We start from the raw sequence: 16031 nt of genomic DNA on the forward strand, positions 1-16031 counted from the left end.
TTATGTAATACACATACAGGAAGGGTTATATTAATTCTCAAGGAAATTTAAAATCACGTTTATCATTAAGTTACCTATGAAATAAATTTTATAGGGTATCTTAACACCACAATTCAGGTACCAGGATTGAGCATAAGTTTTCATCTTTGTTCATTCAAAATTTCTAACTCTGAAACCTTATTCCATTTGATGTGAAATAGCTGAAAATTTTTTATTTCAATATGGCTTTGATGAATTACCTAAAATGATAAAATGGTCAGATAAAAACGACTTGAGAGGTATCTGTCAAAAGCTGACCTAAATCTGGCAACCATGATACCTGTTGGACCTCGGAACTAGAGCAGCAAGAAGCACAGTCTAGATAAAACTAAGTAAGTTGACGGGGAATATTTCATCATTATAGTTCGGAAGTAAAGACGTTCTGAGCACTGAGCAAACAGCGATTGTTGCTTCTTCAGAAAAGGACCAGGCAAAACCTGGCAGAGAAAGTAAACCAGAGACAGCAGCTTTATCAGAAACTATTTGTGGTTTTCCACGATGGCTCCGCGAGAGTTATTTCCATCAGGGATTTAATACTTCTCTCGTGCTGGTGATTTCTGCACCCCAATTCTTTTTTCTTGAAGTAGGATCTACACCCAATGTGAGGCTTGAACTCACAACCCTGATATCAAGACTTGCACACCCCTCTGCACCTTAATTCCTGGTGGCATGTTTGTGGTAGATGACAGGTTAGGTTAACCTCACTACGGACTAACTGTACTCGGTGAACTGCGTTAAGCACTGTGCGGAAGATACCCGGCCCACAGTCGCCTGGTGAGGTTCTGTGAGCTCCTCGTCTAGCAGGCGTATTGACGCTTCTTGACGACGCAACAGTCCACAGCTACCAAACCTCACCCAGTTGTAGTCTACAAATCATCTTTCTAAAAAAACTACTCTGGATTCTCATTAAAGAGATACACAGAATTTATGACATCAAGGAGTACTATTAAGTCATAATGAAAATTGGTCACTTGGCATTTACGTCGTATTTATAAGCATGGATTTAACAATCCCTCTTAATTACCCATTTTAGACAATACATGACTTCTTCACACCAGTGTAGCCGTCACTACACCATTATTAGGATCATGAGTCAGTAGTGTGTTGCAAATACCCTTCTAATCTTATGTGCTTTTATTGTTCTGGGGTTAATATCTATCTTTGGGCTCCATCATCTTGGTTTTCGATGTACTTGTTAAATCCTTCAAAATATCCCAACAGAAATGAAAAAATCTTTCCAATGCATTCCTCACTGTGGGCAATCACTGATAACCTGGTAACAGTCTTAGTTTGATTTTCTTTTTCCTTAGAGACCCTCCTGGTGGATCCCCTCCTGTTCTAACCCCAGCTGGCTGGTCCACACCTGCTGCATAACCACCAGGGAAGCACTCCTGCCTCCCAGAACTTGCTTTCGCCTAGAAGACTAAGCAAGATCATGTATAAATTTGAAATCTTGAAAATGTGTATGAAGAGATTTATTTAAAAGTTACGTGGGAGCGCCTGGGTGGCTCAGTCGGTTAAGCCTCCAACTTCAGCTCAGGTCATGATCTTGTGGTTCTTGAATTCAGGCCCCACATCAGGCTCTGTGCTGACAGCTGAGAGTCTGGAGCCTGCTTCAGATTCCTTGTCTCCCTCTCTCTCTGCCTCCCCAACCACCCCCGCCCCCCGGCCCGCTCACATTCTCTCTCTCAAAAAATTTAAAAAAAAATTTTAAGTTATATGCATTCATTACCTCTCAAGTATTGTTCTCAAGTTACATGTCATTCTGACGGTATATTCTTTACGAAAAATCTGTTTTTTTCTTTTCTCCTCTACTTTCACAATTTTTTCTTTCCTGCCACCAAAGGAGTTGCAAGCCTGTGTCTTCTGTGGTGAGGTTATCACCCTATCTACCTGCAGCAGATCTTTTATGTGAGCTGTTCCATTTACCCAAAGAAGAGCCCTCCCCAGTCCCCTGTCTTGTGAGACACCTGTCAACACAGAAGCATTTGTCATTTGGGGCTGAAGCTGTTCTCACCCTCCAGGGCACAGGCTCCAGTTCGGCACTGCCTGGCACCCCGACTCCAAAGGTTCTCAGTTCCATTTCTCCAGAGAACGAACATCTCTGGGGGAGTGGGGAAGACGTGGACCACTCGGTTCCAAGGCGCTAAGCCTACCCCTCCCCCTCTCATGGTGCCCTGAAACCAGCACCGTCACTTGTCACATCCTCCCCCCTGCTACACTTGGCAGCCTAGTCGTCAACCCCAGAGATCGTAAAACCCTGTCACGGACTCTCCCACTCTTTCGTCCTGTGGATGACACTTCATCCGTTTGCAGACATCTCAGTGCAGTTCCGGGAAGCAGAGCTGAATGTGCATATCCAAGCCGCTGAGGTCAAACAGTGCCTGATTTATGCACGTATTCAAGTCTGGCGTTCAACTTCAGCCGTGCCACAGACCTAGTGCACTCAAACACGCTTCCTGGAATTAACTTTCACCCCGCTCGGGTCCCCAGGTGACCACGTACTTCTGGGAAATGCAGTCACGGGACACAGACCAGTGCCCGCCCGTCCACAGAGGTGCACATCTGTCTTCAACCAATTTCGCATGCAAACACCGTGCACGTTTACAGGCTTCACAGGCTGAAGTTCACAGCTTACAGCACAAGTTTTAAAAGGAATGAGTTATTTTGATAAAAGAAAAACAGCTTCAACAGGTCACTGGCAACAGAGCATTTAAAACAAACTAAAATATTAGCGGAGCATGTGCATACCCACCATTAATTTTAATCTGACCTCACTGCGAATGAAATCTGAAGTACTGTCAAGGTATGTTCTGACGGGAAGAAGCCATCAGTCAAATCTGCAGCTGAAATCAGAATTTCCAACGTGTCACCACAGGAGGACCCAGAGGTAGTAACTGAGGGTCCTTCCTGTTGAATTCCATAAAGTGAGTACACGAATCATTACTCAAACACACAGAGCTCGGCACACAGCTAGCCGAGGGCCCATGTTCACACCACAACTGGAAACCAGCTCTCAGGAAAAGCACAGAGCAACCAGAGTGCCTACAACAGGATGCGTGAGTCGGATCTGAGAGACGTCACTGGAAGGTGAGCCGTCTCATGGGAGGCGGGGTAACCCTCCAGACACACACAAATCTCAGGGGGGGAAATGAAAACATGACAGGGATGGAGAGGAGCTATCTCCTGGGCACTTACTAAGTAAGCATCAGGTCCCACGTGAACTGAGGGAAAGAGCACCAGAGACAACATCCTCTCGGATACCCATCACTGTGACCCTGGGCCTCAGTTTCCCATCTGTACACAGCCACGACACTTTCAAGTAGCACGTGAATGTTCTCGGGTAGCTGCCCCTTCCCTTGAGATGGGTGCCCCCCCACACCAGGGATCTCGCTCTCCCTCTCGCTCTCCCTCTCTCTCCCTCTCGAGATCCACCCCGCCAGCACTCCAGGCTCACAACAACGCTCTGGTGGCTGGGTCCTCGTGGCAGAGGCCGTGTGCTGCTTGGTGCTGCGCTCTTGATACAATGGCCATTTGTCACATGGCTGAATCTAGCTGGTACCTTGAAGCCACCAAGAAGTGCCTTCATGATCTCACTGCCAGACTACTCATCCACCAGTGATCTCCTCAGGACACAGTGCTGCCCAGGAGTTAAATCCAGGCCGCTGAGAGCTATGAGGTCATCTGACAACAATGTGGTCTTCATCTTCTTACTCAGGAGGCTGTGGTCAGGAGCTAGGATGTCTGTGGGCTCCTCTCCTCCCTGGGCCGAATGGCCCCTGGCCCGCAGGAGGGGCTCAGTGATGTTCCTGAACCAACATGGGATGTTTTCACAGCACGTGCGGGTCCTCGCAAGGCTCCTGCAAGGCTTCAGTTCAGCCATGACCATGAGATTCTGGTTTTCCTCGAGTTGCAAAGGGACGCCAAGTACGACTCATGAGAGGAAGGAACCCCAGTAGCCTAAGGGGGGAGGAGAGGGGCGGCCAGGATGGGAGAGAGGGACCCGGCCTCCAGGCCCCTGACCTTCAGCGACGCCACTTCCAACACATGATGAACAAAGGACTCACTGAAGAAAATTCTTGACAACGCAGTTCTGTCACTCCAACAACCCACCAATTCCAGACCCTCAAATACAAATACACCCAGTGAATTCGTCATCACTACAGGCAACCAGACACCAGAAACCACAACAATCCCTACAGTAACCCGGAAATATGGCCATCGGGGCTCCAGCACTCTGACGCACCATGTGCCATGGGCCAGGAGACCTGTGGTGTAGACAACACGGGGTCATTCAGGATGGCAAATGTTCCAGAAAACATCAAGACTTTTCCAGACAGCAAGGGAAAGAAGACACTGATAAATCTTGGTTTTCAACATATTTTCAAAAGAAATCATGAAAGATACACAGAAGAGGACTTGAAGAAAAACGTATATGGGAGTCAAAACCAGAAGACCTCGATCCAGACTCTGGTCTGACTCTTACCACATGCACAACTGGACAAATCCCTCAGCTGCTACCTCAGCTCCCATGTATGTTGGGGGACACGGTCACCTGTGACATCCCCCAGGACCCTTGCTGGAACGGACACCTCTCTGGCCCTATCCCCTGGCAGACAGTGCCTGTAGAGCCCAGCCACATCCCAGCACCTAGCAGAGCCCGCCACATCCACGGGGCTCTGACACACACAGATCCTGCTTCAGGAACCTGGTAAAATTGCTGAGGACTTTTCCAGATTTCAAGTCTGCACAAGAACAATTTCTGGGTTGTCCCCTACTCTTCTAGTATCTAATTATACTCTCAAAAAACAGCACTTACTTCTAAAACAAGTGCAATCAAGCCTTTGCCAGAAAATAACCAGTACAATCATTGCACATACAGGTAAGAAATTTACTGCATCTGCTTTGTATTGACTCAGATGAGAACACAGCACAGAAAGACAAGTTCTGTCACCTTAACATCTGCCCCAACCATCGGCCCGAGTCTTATGTTTCTGCCACTGTTGTTTCTACCCCTCAAAACAGAAGTCCTTGCCAAAAATCAGTATGAATTTGCTACAATATTCTTGTTGATGTGTTTTAATTTGATTAGATATCATAATGTGGAAAAGTGCAGAAGATCTGGAACTTTAGGGAGTTTTAAGTGCACCCAAACTCTCGGCCTCTGCCCATCGGGTAAGAGAAGCTCAGGAAGGATGGAGCGTGCAAAGTCAGGAGCAGGGCTTCAAATATGTTCGTTTCTCAGACACCTCACATGCTCTTTGCAAAAACCCACACGAGCCAGTTCCAGAGGGGATGCATCTCCAGCTGCCCAGGTGAATGATCAGAGATCCTGCCAGCAGCTCTGCTCAAGCTCCAGGGGCTTTGCTGCTGTACAGCTTTGCTGCTGTAACCACTGATAACTGGGGAGGAAAAATCCGGCTGGTAAAACACCACTAAACATAATGGGAAGTCCATCTGACCAAACCAACAACTGTGTGTGAGAAAACAAGAGTACTTCTCAGGCAAATGACAGCAACAAACTGTGTCCCAAGATCAAGATCATGGATGGCTTCCCCAAGACACAGGTACTTTACCTCTAGTTGAGAGAAACTTATTTCCTACTGCAAGTCAATCTGGAAAGAATTCATGCTAAGTCAGACAGGCAACCTGATTTAAATACCCTTTTTTTCCTCTGGGAGTTAACCCTGCAGCTTACACCCCACCCATCATCAACAAATGGCACAGCATGACTCGGCTGAGCAGGCCCCCAGGGACAGGCTTGTGCCCCTGAAGCCCAGGTTGGGACAGGCAAACATGGCTTCTGGGCCGAGGGATGCACTTTGGGAGACTCTAACTCCTGTTACAGAAAGACGGCCTGGGCCAAATCGTGCACCGGGCACCAGAGAAGCACAGCAGTTGTTCGTGTGAAGAACCACAACCGGCCGCCCCCAGTCTCAGGGAGACCACAGCACTGGCACACTTGATCCTCTGACTCTGGAACACAATGGCAAAACACTCCGGTCTATATCCTTCAACACAGGACGAGAAAGTTCATCTCCTGTGAGACTATAAATTGCACAATTCACAAGCTAGGAGCTCTGCCCCTTGCAGGAGACTCCTTCACAAACCTGCAAACCCAGCAGACTCCTCATTAGCTGGGTTTCAGCTACAGCTGCCTCCACACAGGCCTGTCAACAGGATGGTGGGTCTGCAGTTGAAGCTCTCAACACCGGGGTTGTTGAGCTGAAATCCAGGATTCACGATGATAATAATAAGACACAATTCAACTAACTAGTGTGCAGAGGCCCCAAATCGTGTTATTCTTTAACCACTAAGGTATGGAAACAAGGAGAGCACTACGTGTCACCGTTTACCACTTAAATGTACCCAAACTGGAAATCAAATAGAGCTGTGCTCACAGATAGGAGACGGCTACGGCACTAACAGGTCCATTTGTCTGGATGTTCGAGGCATCACACAGAGCTAAGCACCACACTGGCCGCCAGCTCTGCCCTCAGCTGGGCTCCCCAAGACCCACTGAGCACCAGCACCTGCCGGACACATTTGCTTCGCTGCCACATGTGGTCTGTGGCCAGGAGGACACGGGGCAGGGCCCTGCCTGCTACCTGCGTGGTTGTATAGGTGGCCTGCCCCCCCAGCAAATGGCCTGTAACGTGCAGATGGTTACTCGTTCATCCTGGTGGGGGTGGAATCATCTCATATTCAACCACCACTGACCTACAACTTCGTAATCGTTTCAGAAGTAGGATGCTGTTCAGGGGCCTGTTCTAACCCCAGAGATCCTTGCAGAAGTGACACCTGACATGAGCTTCAAATGATGCGCAGATGCAGGCAGAGGGCACCGGCACATGCAGAAAGCCGGCCTTGGAAACGGGTGGCCGTCAGACAGAGTCCAGCAGCAGGAAGGTGCGTGGAGCTGAAGAGCAGCTGGGACTGCCGTGTGCAAGGCCCTCCTGACCCAGACCCGGCTACACTCTGCGCATGGCCATCTGCTGTCTCTGGTAGGAGCAAACGTGGTACAGTTAACCTAACCGAGAGAGGATCCCCCTGCGAGGGGGCCATTCATGCGGGTCCCACGGCCGATTCCCAGGGAGCAGGAAAGCAGCAGACAGACTAGCTCCCTGTTCTCATTATCAGAATTCACCCAGATTTCCACAACCACGCAGTCACGGGAAATCCTCATAATTGAGCCACTGAAGGAAAGGCAGGCTGGGCACAGAGTAGACCAGACCCACATAAACCACTCACCACGGGGAAATATGCCCGGACAGTCCCAAGGAAAGTAAAATCCAGCTAACATACACGTTATTAGAAAGAGGAAGTATATCTGGTTGAGAAAGTTTCACTACTTATGGTAACCGGAATTTTACTACGTTACGTCCCCATGGCCTTGTCACAGGGGCCGTGAAGACTCAGTGATAGAAGATATGCCTGAAGAGACTGGTAGAGCAGAGTCTTCTCCCGTTTTTTAAGTTTCATCAGGTTTAGGAATGAGTGAAAGAGGTGCTACGTAACGGAGCACTAGTACCCAATGAGTATGTCTTAAGATTTTCTCCTTGCAAATGATCTTTAACGTATTCTTTCTGACCCTTCGTTAAACACACAATTTTCATCTTTCCTTCTAGCTTCTGGCACACTTTTTCTCATCTGGATTTAAGGCAGGGCTCAACACCGCTCCTCAAAAACACAGTTATCTCCTGGGCAGACGGGGCCAGGAAGCAGCCTGTGTAGGGAGCACAGTCCCCGGACTCTGGCACCAGGGCTCAGATGCTGGATGCACAAGCCATTCTGGTTCAGAACTGTGCGTCCCAAACCACATCTTAGGAATATTTGTAGCATACGTTACAGAAGTGTTAATATTTTCTCTGGTAAGTAAAAATAATGTGTAAAAAAAAAAAAAAAAGTTCATCAAAACACAAATCCCCTTGTAAAAAAGCAGAGGGTGGGTTAGGGTCACTACAAACAAGATGCTTTTCATGAGATCCTACCCAAAACAATGACTTCTCAGACTGAGCTCGTCAAGGAATAACACTCTGAGAAGCTGCTTCTTTCCATGCTACTTCCCCAAAGTTCCACATAATGAACAACTGCTCACCCCAGCAGTTTCTCAGAAACAAAGATGAGCAGAGAAAACTGCAAAACTGACGGGGAACCTGGTCCCCCGAGCTTAGAACCATGGGGGACCTGCCTTCCCTTCCCTGAGGGCATGGGAGGTGGGGGACCCAGGCACCCAGAGCAGCGGCCCCAGACAGGTGCTGCCTCCCCACGTTGTGGTCAGGCGCACGCGGCTTATGTAAACCGTGATGTGGGCCCCGCAGCTAGAGCCAACTCCTCCACGCACTCCCCGCCTCTGTCCCCAAGCTGGTCCAGAGAAGAGGGGCAGGAGCCACAGCCAAGGCCTCTTCTGAGACCCTAGGGCCAACGCAACATTACATTTCTCTATTTCTTCCTGATTTTCAAATAATGGCTTTTATTTGGGATTAAACCCTAAGGGTAAACTTAAAGCTTACGAACATTTGTTTTCTTTTTCTTCTAAAAGATGCACCGAACTCAAATTTGGGGCTTCTCATATTCAAAATATTGCCCACTGGAGTAACTGCGGCCTCTGAATAGGCTTATTACCTCTGAGTATACACTCTAGGATCACTGGCTCGGTTTTCCTATTTCCCAGTGGCATGGTGCCCTCTGGAAACCTGACGGTGCTGCAGTGCAGACTCGCCCCCAAGCAGAGCTCAGGGCCAGAATGGCCCAGCACACCCTCGCTGAGGCCAGGGACATAGGGTGGCGGAGGACCAACCATTTCAACTAGAATTTTATGATTTGTCACGCATTCTTCTTTCTCTAGTGTTTTGTAAATGGTGCTCCAACTGCGAAAATAGGATTATAAAACACGGTATCATATTTTCACAGGAAAGACTCAGAACTGGGCCCTGAGGCAGCGGGACAATCAGGGTCCGGGGATCGTGACAAGCTCTGTGACCAAGGGGCGGTGGGGCCCTGGCTGAGTCACAGGAGCTCGCCTGGAGGCTGGGGCTCAAGCCCGGAGCCCCGCCTGAGCCTGCACGCGGCTCCGGTCCCCCACGCTGGGCGTGCACGGCGGCGGCAGGGGGAGGCCGGCCCCGGAGGCCCCCCTCCGGGTCTCTCTCAGTGGAGTGCGCTCACCGAAGCGAAAGTAAAACAGCGGCCGGTTCCCCGCGGTGCTGGCCGCCCGCTCTCTGACCGCGGCTTCTCGGATGTCACACACCCCGATGTTGCCGGAGTGCAGCGCTCTTCCCGGGGCTCCTTCACTGTGCTGCAGTCTACACCGGACCACGGCAGCTCCATTCGCTGCTGTAACAAGTTGAAAAAAACTAATTAATGCAAACTTTAGTTTTTTTAAAATTTGTTACAGCACTGAGCAGAGCTGCCGACCCCATGCAGAATGGCACAAAGAACACCAAAGGACCACGCGACGCAGGGCCACCCTCAACGCCCAGCCAACACGGGTCAACCATGTCCTCTGCACCACCGCGGCTCAAGAATGCCTTCTGGGGACGGGCGGCACCGTCACAGGAATTAAAACCCAACAATGTCAAGAGCCCACATCTGCCCCTGAGCAGCCCTCCTCCAAAACGTGGAGGCGCCTCCTGCAGAAAGGAATTCACAAGGACGGGCCAAGGAAACGGCCAACAGCTTGGCGGTTCTGTTAGAAAACCGTCTGGCCATCTGCCCACATCTACTCTGAAAGCCTCTCACACATGGGTGTCAGCCAGCCAGAAATCGGATTCGTTTTTAATTCACTGAATAGAACCGAGCTTCTTCCTTCCATGAGCCAGACAACAGGAAAATCCAGCCCATCGGCTAAGTCAGGCCAACACAACACGCCCACCTTTACGTTAACTTCTTAAGTATCAAGGAAGGAAAGAAAAATACACAGAATCAAAACAAAACTACAAACACAATGGAGACTCAACACACGAATTCAGTTCCCTGGAACGTGCTCTGTGGGACGCGCCCCTTGCCAACCTAACGGAACACCAGCTGGACATGTCATAGCCTGGAGAGCAGAGGGGCAGAGCGGGGGTCTGTACGCTGTGTGCACCTGCAGATCTGAACCTCTCACTGGGCTTTACACATGTTGTTTCAACAGTGAAAACTAGGAGTTCAGGAAGCACCTTCGAGATTTAGGTTGCTATCCTTTATTCTTGAGGACTTGGGTCAGCCTGGAACCATTCCTAAAGCCTAGCCGATTTTCAAGGTCACCTCTGACTGAACCACACCTCCATCAGAACTAACGTGTTGGAACTCCAGCCTGGTAGCATTTTCTTTTCCCTGAAATGTGCAGAATGCATCTCAAGTGCACAGAGATTCTACAAACCTCCGCACAGGAAACACCTGAGTGAAACAGACTTTGTACTTCAGGGGAAGATCCACAGCATTTTACAATCACATTTCAGAACACACCCAACCTTTACCATTTCATAATCCCAGGCAGGATGTTATTCAGTTTCTAGATTCTAGATCTGCCCCCCTGTGAACCAACAAAAACCTTGGCTTAATATAAACTATAATCAATAGCAATAATTTTTAACTCACTAAACCAAAAGTTATGTTTACATCATAATGTTCGTATTTTTATGGTTACAAGAAGCATTTTAGAGTAATCAACATATTCTTGCCTTCTACAGATGAAATACCTACTAAATTTATTGCACACATTTATAGAAAAGTCACGTGTGCCCCCCTGTATCCACAAAACATGAGCAACCACACAGAAGAGTTTGACGTGGCCCGCACATCAGAAGTGTGACTTCCGTGCAAGTTGGGCTAGAGGAAGGGTCTGCACTCAGAAGCTTCTCTCTCATGTCACACTTAACTCTTAAAATTAGACGCTTTATGTACTCATGGAAGGTACGTACTCGGAGGCTGGGGCAGGTAGGCTCCAATTAGTTTTGACCTCTTCTTTTCATATCCTTTTTGGGTGATGTCACCTGTAAGAGAAGGAAAGAGGCATTCAGCATGGTCTCAGTGACGAGTGGGTCACTCAATGGACTCTAAGACGTCGCAAGTTACCTCCTTTGTGTCTTGTTTGCCTTGTACTTATATTTCAAAGGAGAAAGCACCATATGTCATTCACCTTGGCCCTCCCCACCCTCACAGAGTCATCTAAGACACATGAAAATCCTCGCTAGGCTCACATTTGTCCCAGACCCTCCTCACAAGGTTCCGGCTCTGACTGGACCCAGAGTGAGTCTTGTGACTTTATTCACATGGGCCGAGCAGAAAGGCCCCCAGTCTACCTGGCTCCCAATAGCTTAGCCAACAGGAAACTGCAGGCATCTACGCTGGGGATAGATGTCCACCAAAACCATTGCTGATTAGTATTTTCCTCCACTGACTGACCTGCTTGTTGGTCCCACAGACACTCAACTGCTAGGGTGTTTATGAAATAAATGACTCAGACCAGATGAAACATGAAATAAAACAGAGCAAGAAAATGTGGGACCTACAAAAATCCAAAGTATGCAAGCAAGGTGCTTATCCTTAAAGCATAAATTAAAATTTTAAAGCCATAGGTTCACGCACAGAAGAGCAGGGGGGCTCACCATGCTGACCTTTTCCCCAAATGCGGAGTACCAAGGACAGAGTGGAAGCACTAACACACACAAAATGCTGGGTTTGCCCCTGAACGTTTTGTGATTTTTTTCCTAATATTCGGAACAAGCCATCATTCCCAGAAGAGCTTAAAAACTCAAGTTTTAATAAAAATACAGCAAATGAGAAGTTATGAGTCATACACAAATTGGTGAATTTGCTTTTCCTAGTGACATATGCTCACTGAATCTGAGCAAACCACGAGCACCCTGTATAAAGACCGCCCGTGACCGACCCGACAAACTCACAGCTCACTTTGCAGGCCGTGTGCCAGGTGAAACACACACCTAGTTTTTAAACAACCAAAGTTTCTGGAAAACGTATCCCACCATCCACGATGAGCAATTCCGATGCTGACGGCGTGTCAGCGGCCACTGTCGACACACAGACGGTCTGCGGCCCTTAGGTGTATGTGCTACGGCCGCACACATAACACAGTTAAGCACCAAGTCTGCTCAGTTGCTTCTGGAGACGCTCCATCAGGTCCCCCGTTTTAAAAGGCTGTCTAAAATCTCAACAACCAAAACATCCCGTGTGCACATACACACTCTGGGGCATGTTTGTGATTTACCAGGAAAACAGAGTAAGTTACCGAATTAGGATACTCGGCCGAGACTGGCCGAGAAGTGGCAGTCATCGGCCATGTCTTCTGATTTCTGCCCACGACTACCACGCCTCTTAAATGTTAAAGACGAGGGGCACCAGTGTGGCTCAGTCAGTTAATCATCCGACACTTGATTTCGACTCAGGTCATGATCTCGCGGTTCTGGAGTTGGAGCCATGAATCAAGCTTTGGGCTGACAGTGCTGCTTGGGATTCTCTCTCTCCTTTTCTCCCTCCCTCTGTCCCTCCCCTGCTTGTGTGCCCGAGCACTCACTCTCTCAAAATAAATAAATAAACTTAAAAAAAACAAACATTAAAGGCAAGGAGCCATCTGGCTTTGGAAAAACGGATAAAACCAATCTGCAGAAGGAATCCCAGCGATGCCTGGAAGCTGTGTGGTCAAGGTAGGACCACAGCGGCCGAGGAGGGGGAGGGTGGTCCATGGGGAACCAGGCCCTCCAGGCTGCTTCACATCAATCTGCCTGAGGGCAGAATAAGAAAAGCAGTCAAGCCCCAGGGGATGGTTGAAGCTCCCAGTCCTGCTCAGAGACAAGGAGGAGCCCCCCCACCTTAGATGACAGATGACAGGACAGCAGGACCACCACGCCTTCTCTCAGCCCCTGGGTTCGCTGTCCCTCACCACGCATGCTTCCCCAACGTTCTCTGAAAAGAACGCTATCGAGGAAGCCAGTTCCCTTGTAATTTACGGCTCCTGCATCCGCCGTGGCTCATGTCAGCCTTTCCCGGACTCAGAGCCCGTCTGCTCCCTGCAAGGGAGGGGAGGGGAGATGAAATCAGGGACAGGAAGAGGAAGGCACAGGTGAGGTGTACGGCTGGGACCACCACACACACAGCCTCCTGAGCACGAGGTAGACACCTGCTGTTTACCTGTACTCTGCAGGGTCCTACACCTGAGTCCCAGCAGGGTAGGCCAGCACTTTTCATGGTGTGTTCTGTACCCAAAATTCAGCTCAAGTTTCAAAAACTTCTCAGATGAACATCTATGTGTGGGGGAAGGAAGTCTGCACCTGTCAGCAGAGACCAACCACAAGGAAACTCAGTTTTAACTCTGTGTTACTTCAGGAAGCTCCCATTATTAAGACTTTAGGCCTCAAGGAAAATAAGCCCTTTCCAGGTGAAAACACACTCTTCATGAAGTCAGAAGACGTCAGTGTTGTTCTCCAGAGCATCTCTACCCACGTTCCTGGCCTGGCTCAGAAGGAGCTGGGTGGTGGGAGGAGTCAGTGCTTCTGAGCAGGTGATTCGCTCCAGCCCCACTATGAAATCATGCTCGCAAGCACCGGGCTCACAGGGGATTCCAGATCCCACTCTCAGAGACCCCAGGTTGCTACCAGCTCTTAAAACCTACAGGCGTGGAAGAGAGACACTTTTTATTAAATAACTTCACCTAAATGAGGGGGCGGCAAACTACAAATCCGGCTTGCAGACTGTTTTTGCACACAACGCTTTCCTGGCACACAGCCGCACCCCCTGTGTGCACCACAGCCCGGACCGCACGGCCCACACCAGAGGGATTTACCACGACAGACAAGTTTCCACAGCCCCTGTCCCACGCGTCCCAAAGAGCCTTTAATCCTTAGAACTACTGATTTGACAGGCAAATGGTGCTCCTGTTTCTGGCCCAGGTCCCCAGATCTAAGAAAACAAACTCTGACCAAATCCCAAACAACTTCCCACCGAAGCCACACCTGAAACCGTCCACTCCAGCCACCACGGACGTGGTCAGTGTTCTGGCCACCTGCCCACGACATGCCCCCCCCCCACCCCCCCGCAGGACCATCCTGGCCTTGGGCTCCAGCCGCAGAGAACTCTGCACAAGTCATGGTAGTGCTTTCCTCACGAGGCCTTGGACAGCTGCTGCCAGCTTACTCCTGTCACACACACAAGTGACTCCCTCAGAATACGGGCAATGCCGTCAGGACTAGCATCCTACATTGCTGAGCCCCAGACCCACCGTTTCACAAACAGGCACCGTGTGTCAGTGGGTTTAGTCACACAAGCCGGCACTGGAATGTCACGGAGTGACTTCCAATAAACAGCTGGACAGAGTCTGTGCTCATCATCGGGGCACACAGAGGGTGATTATTTAACTGTTTGGGGATCATTTGGGGAAGAGGCAGAGAGGGATGCTCAATGACTCCATTATTAGGGTGTCTGAGACAACAGCTTCAGTGTGTGTTCCCCGAAAGGATCCAGTATCTGTGCCAAGGGCCCAGGGTCATTCAGGCGCCCCAAGCATCAGGGCTAAAAACGCTGCCGCTTTTCCATGGAGAAAGTCCAGTTACTTTGAACTCTGCAACTACTTTAGCATCAATCTGTAGCCACCTCTCACTGTGAGTTTATACAGGCAGATTTTCTCGCCAGGGGCTCTTACGTTCTGCCAGTGAGGTTTTCTGCGCTGATACAGTAACAAAGACACGGAAGTTGGAGAAAGAGGAGAGAGATGATTGACCGATGAAAGGAGGATGGATGGAGCGATGGAAGGAAAAAGGATGAAGGGGTACACAGGACGGCACGAGCTGGCTGGCTTCACACACGACTCCGTCCTCCCAGGACGCCTCCCCAGTCTCTGCCCAAAGCTGATTGACAATCCGTGCCATGATGTAACACCACCGTGAAAACATGCTTCTCCTTCTCTCATCATCCAGGCTGAAGGCTCCATGGGCACTCCTCTCTCCTCCTCACCCTGGATCTGTGGTGAGCATGCAGCCTTCAGGGTAAAACTGTGACTCTGAGTAGAAGGGCCACCCTGGGAGAAGCCACTCCTTCCTGCCACACCAACCCTTGCTCAAGTATTTGCCACATAAAATCCAAACGGCATACTTCCATACTCCTGTGTTGAACACACCTGTCCACGTAACGCCTTTTTCCTTTCAGGAGTAAGAACACAGGACACAAAAGTGCAGAAATCATCCTTTCTCAGTGAGAAGAAAACGCAACCGATCTTTTGAAATACTTCCCACTTTAGCAAAAATTTCCATATTGTCATCCTCCAAGAAGCTCAATAAAACTTAAAGTTTCATAAGAAATTGAAGTTATGTCTTTCGTTACCAAAAAAAAAAAAAAAAAGATTTGCAGACAAGTTCTAAACCTAAAACGAAAAGCCAAGTAAGGCAGAACTACCAATACATAGCTGAGCAACACTGAGCAGAGACCTTTCTCACCTTCCCCAAAGGAAGCATCCTCTTATTACCATCGTAGCCCAGAGTTTCCTTGAACCCCCAAGTCCTTGAAAAGAAGCCGAGCAGGGGCGCCTGGGTGGCTCAGTCGGTTAAGCATCCGACTTCGGCTCAGGTCACGATCTCACGGTCCGTGAGTTCCAGCCCCGCGTCGGGCTCTGTGCTGATGGCTCAGAGCCTGGAGCCCGTTTCAGATTCTGTGTCTCCCTCTCTCTCTGCCCCTCCCCCGTTCATGCTCTGTCTCTCTCTGTCTCAAAAATAAACGTTAAAAAAAAAAAATTTAAAAAAAAGAAAAGAAGCCAAGCAAATGCAGGGCTGAAGGAGACACTGCAGGCCCCCATCTTTCTGACCCAGCCTCGCACCATACACTCAGGCCCCACGAGGGTCTGTGCAGAGCCACTGGCCCTGTGATGCCTGGCTGGGAAGGGGGAGCCTGGACCACCAAGACATCTCAAGGTGACAGGATGCTCCCTAGGAGTGAAACTCAGGCCACAGAGCCAGGCTGGGATCAGAGTAAACAGACCAGCTTAATGGGATGGTTTCCATTCCCAG

At 49.4% G+C, this 16031-nt stretch overlaps 1 protein-coding gene across 5 annotated transcripts in view; it reads right to left on the reverse strand.

Moving 5' to 3' along the window:
• Window positions 1-16031, reverse strand: part of DIP2C (DIP2 acetate--CoA ligase C (putative)) — a 413428-nt gene that overhangs the window by 198229 nt on the left and 199168 nt on the right. For 2 of the 5 annotated variants that reach the window (XM_078450506.2, XM_078450507.2), the window contains exons 2-3: window positions 10941-11012; window positions 9205-9372 (exon numbers count right to left, since the gene is read on the reverse strand). In XM_078450506.2, coding sequence (XP_078306632.1) covers window positions 9205-9372; window positions 10941-11012 — 240 coding nt within the window. Of the gene's footprint in view, window positions 1-692; window positions 905-9204; window positions 9373-10940; window positions 11013-16031 lie in introns of those variants that run through there. The other 3 variants (XM_078450509.2, XM_078450508.2, XM_078450510.2) reach the window with 2 other exon arrangements.

The sequence above is a fragment of the Panthera onca genome, chromosome B4 (genome assembly GCF_046562875.1).
Source record: "Panthera onca isolate mPanOnc1 chromosome B4, mPanOnc1 haplotype 2, whole genome shotgun sequence".
Taxonomy (NCBI): Eukaryota; Metazoa; Chordata; class Mammalia; order Carnivora; family Felidae; genus Panthera; species Panthera onca.